At 40.4% G+C, this 3,558-nt stretch overlaps 1 protein-coding gene across 1 annotated transcript; it reads left to right on the top strand.

Moving 5' to 3' along the window:
• The first annotated feature begins 755 nt into the window (after window positions 1–755).
• On the top strand, window positions 756–3,032 carry LOC148555297 (uncharacterized). Its single transcript, XM_088489851.1, has one exon. The coding sequence runs from the start codon at window positions 756–758 to the stop codon at window positions 3,030–3,032; it is 2,277 nt and encodes a 758-aa protein (XP_088345977.1).
• The last annotated feature ends 526 nt before the right edge of the window (window positions 3,033–3,558 follow it).

Raw genomic sequence — 3,558 nt, 5'->3', positions numbered from 1 at the left:
TTAAGTGAGGTGGTGATCTAGATCTAGCATTTTTATTTTATGTTCCTTTAATTTTCAATTAACCCACTAACTGTTTGAATTTTTGCTTAAGCTAACTAAAACTTCATTCTAGCAATAGATTGAAGTGTCACTAGTTTGTGAGTTTCTTATGTTCTGCTTGTATGTCAGGTACAAGAAGAAATACACCCATCTTTCATGAACAAGACGAAAGAACTCTTAGAAGGTTAAGAAGAGCTGAAAGAGGGAAAAATATTGTTGGAGGAGAGGAATCAGAAGAAGAATTTCAAGATATGGAGGAACATTCAACCAATCCACCAGGTGGAGCAGACAACAACAATAACAATCCACCCCAGAGGAGAGTTTTAGCTTCCTATACTTTTGCAAATCCTAGACATTGTGGAAGTAGCATCTTAACTCCAAATGTCAATGCAAATAATTTTGAACTAAAGCCACAACTCATCACTTTGGTTCAAAACAATTGCTCTTTTGGTGGAGGACCACTTGAAGATCCCAACCAACACCTATCCACCTTCTTGAGGATTTGTAACACTGTTAAAACTAATGGTGTGCCTCCTGACAGCTACAAGCTATTGCTATTCCCATTTTCTCTCAGAGACAAAGCCACTCAATGGTTGGAATCCTTTCCAAGAGACAGCATCAACAATTGGGATGATTTGGTAACCAAGTTCCTTGCCAAATTTTACCCACCTCAAAGGATCATAAGGTTGAAGACTGAGATACAAACATTTACACAAATGGAGGCTGAACCCATCCATGAGGCATGGGAGAGATACAAGGCTCTAATCAGGAAATGTCCTCCTGAAATGTTCACTGAGTGGGATAAGCTGCAGAATTTCTATGAGGGCTTAACATTGAAATCTCAAGAAGCTTTGGATCATTCAGCTGGAGGTTCCTTGCAACTCATGAAAACTGCAGAGGAAGCTCAAAATCTCATTGATATGGTGGCTAACAACCAATATTTCTTTGCTCATCAAAGAAACCGCCAACCATCACAAAGGAGAGGAGTAATGGAGCTAGAAGGAGTGGACTCAATCTTGGCTCAAAACAAGATGATACAGCAGCAAATTCAACAACAATTTGAGCAAATGGCCAAGAGGATTGATAGTCTCCAAGTTGCAGCAGTTAACACTAGCCAACCATCAACCACATGGGGACAGAATGAAGAAACTCAAGAAGAACAACAACAAGAGCAAGTACAGTATATGCACAACCAAGGACCAAATGAAGTGTATGGTGATACATACAATCCATCCTGGAAGAACCACCCAAACATCAGATGGGGAGATAATCATACCCAAAACCAACAACCATGGCAGAGGAACTCAAACCAAAACAACCCAAGAAGCAACCAAAACCACAACCAGCAGCAAACTAACCAAAACCCCTATAGAAAACCGCAAAACAACTACCCCAACCCCAACCAAAATGCCTACCATCCACCACCCACATCTCATAACCCACCTCAAGTATCACCTGAAGCCCAAAGAATCACCAACTTGGAGGTCGTGATAGACAAAATGTTGAAACACCAGGAAATGACAACCAAGAATCATGAAGCATCCCTGAAGAGCCTAGAGAGACAGATGGGGCAAATCTCCAAGCAGATTTCTCTTGAGAGACCCTCAAGCTCTCTGCCGAGTGACACAATTCCAAATCCTAAGGAAGAATGCAAGGCGATACAATTAAGGAGTGGGAGAACATTGATGAGCAATAATGACACTACAAAGAAGCAAGCAGAGAGCAGCAAAAGTGCAATAGAAGATGAGGAGCAAACAAAGGAAGATGAAGCCAAGAATCAAGTTGTAATGCCAAACAAGAGCACTGAGAAACTCAAAGAGAAGGATAACCAGTCACACGGTTCAAAAGAAGTAACTCAGGGACAGCAGCAAATCGGAAAGAGCATCACACCTCCACTGCCATATCCCCAGAGGTTCAACAAAGAGACTAAGGACCAACAATTTCATAAGTTCCTTGAGACTTTCAAAAAGCTGGAAATCAATATTCCCTTGGCTGAAGCACTTGAGAAAATGCCTCTGTATGCCAAGTTTTTGAAGGAGCTTATCAACAAGAAAAGAAGTTGGGATGAGAAAGAAACCATACTGCTTACAGAGGAATGCAGAGCCCTGATTCAAAAAGGACTTCCTCCTAAGCTTGAGGACCCAGGGAGCTTTTTGCTGCCTTGCACCATTGGGGAATTAACCATCACTAAAGCAATGTGCGATCTAGGAGCAAGTATCAACTTAATACCATCCGCCTTGGTAAAAAAGCTGCATATAGAGGAAGTTAAACCAGTACAGATATCTCTAGAGCTAGTAGATAAGTCAACAGTATACCCCAGGGGTATGATTGAAAACCTGCTGGTCAAGGTGGACAATTTCATATACCCTGCAGATTTTGTGGTTCTAGATTCAGAAGGGGATGATGGTGACTCTGTTATTCTGGGAAGGCCATTCTTGGCCACTGCTAGAGCTATCATAGACATAGAGGAAGGAGAATTAACTCTCAGAATGCATGATAAGAGTGTCACTCTGAAGGTGTTACCAGAAGCACAGTTTGGTAATGAGAAGAAAAACTATATGGAACTTGACAAAGAAGAATCTCAGTTAAAGGAAGAAAGCAACAAGGCGATTCACAACAACATCCCAAGGCAAAAGATTGTGCAAACTGATGAAGAAGTCCAAGAGAATATGGGAGTATTAGCCACTGAAAGGATGAAAGATCCCCAAGGTAAGCCTACGGCCAGAAAAGAAAGGTCAATGAAAGAAAGGATGAAACGCAGAAACAAAACAAAAAGGGGTTGGAAGAACAGGAAGAATCCAACAGAGGGGCTTTCCAAAGGTGACAAAGTGCAATTGATATATCAACAACTGGGAGCAAGCCGACAGAGTGATGACTATTACAATGTCAGCAACATACTCTCGTTGGAACATGCTGAAATTGAACACCAGAGAACAAAGAGGAGGATCACAGTCAGGGGAGACAAGAGGCACTACAACCCTCAACCACCATAAAAGAAAGCTCCAATGTCAAGCTAGTGATAATAAAAGAGCGCTCCATGGGAGGCAACCCATGATTTAAGATTTATGTCATTTTAAATTCAATAAGCTATGATCATCTGAGCATGAAATTTATTTTCATAAACGTACTCAATGAATGCATGCAAATTTTTTTTTTCATATGCTAAGACTTCTAAAGTTTGGTGTGCCTTCAAGCACACCAAACCAGTGTTACAAACATTTTCATACTATATGCCTAGAATATGACCAAACACTAAGTTTGGTGTTTCTCTTCTCATGAAAATTAAAAAAATCATGCATCAATGATCATACATTATCTCTTACTGAGACTTTTCAATTAAAAAGAAATCATACTCTGTGATGAAGGCATCAATTGTGATTTACTACTAGCATCTCACATTTACCCCTTAAACAAGATACAAGTTTGGTGTTCACCAAACTTTGATGCACAGATTGTCCTCCAATTCCTTAAAAAGCACATTTTCACAAGATATGGAGTGCCCAAGAGTCTTGTCAGTGA

Source organism: Arachis ipaensis, chromosome B6 (assembly GCF_059453495.1).
Source record: "Arachis ipaensis isolate K30076 ecotype BB chromosome B6, ASM5945349v1, whole genome shotgun sequence".
Lineage (NCBI taxonomy): Eukaryota > Viridiplantae > Streptophyta > Magnoliopsida > Fabales > Fabaceae > Arachis > Arachis ipaensis.
This window is presented reverse-complemented; position numbering and strand designations above follow the sequence as displayed.

Bases quoted from the DNA above. Each gene is read 5' to 3' on its own strand.
- LOC148555297 (XM_088489851.1), top strand. From the start codon at position 756: ATGGAGGCTGAACCCATCCATGAGGCATGGGAGAGATACAAGGCTCTA.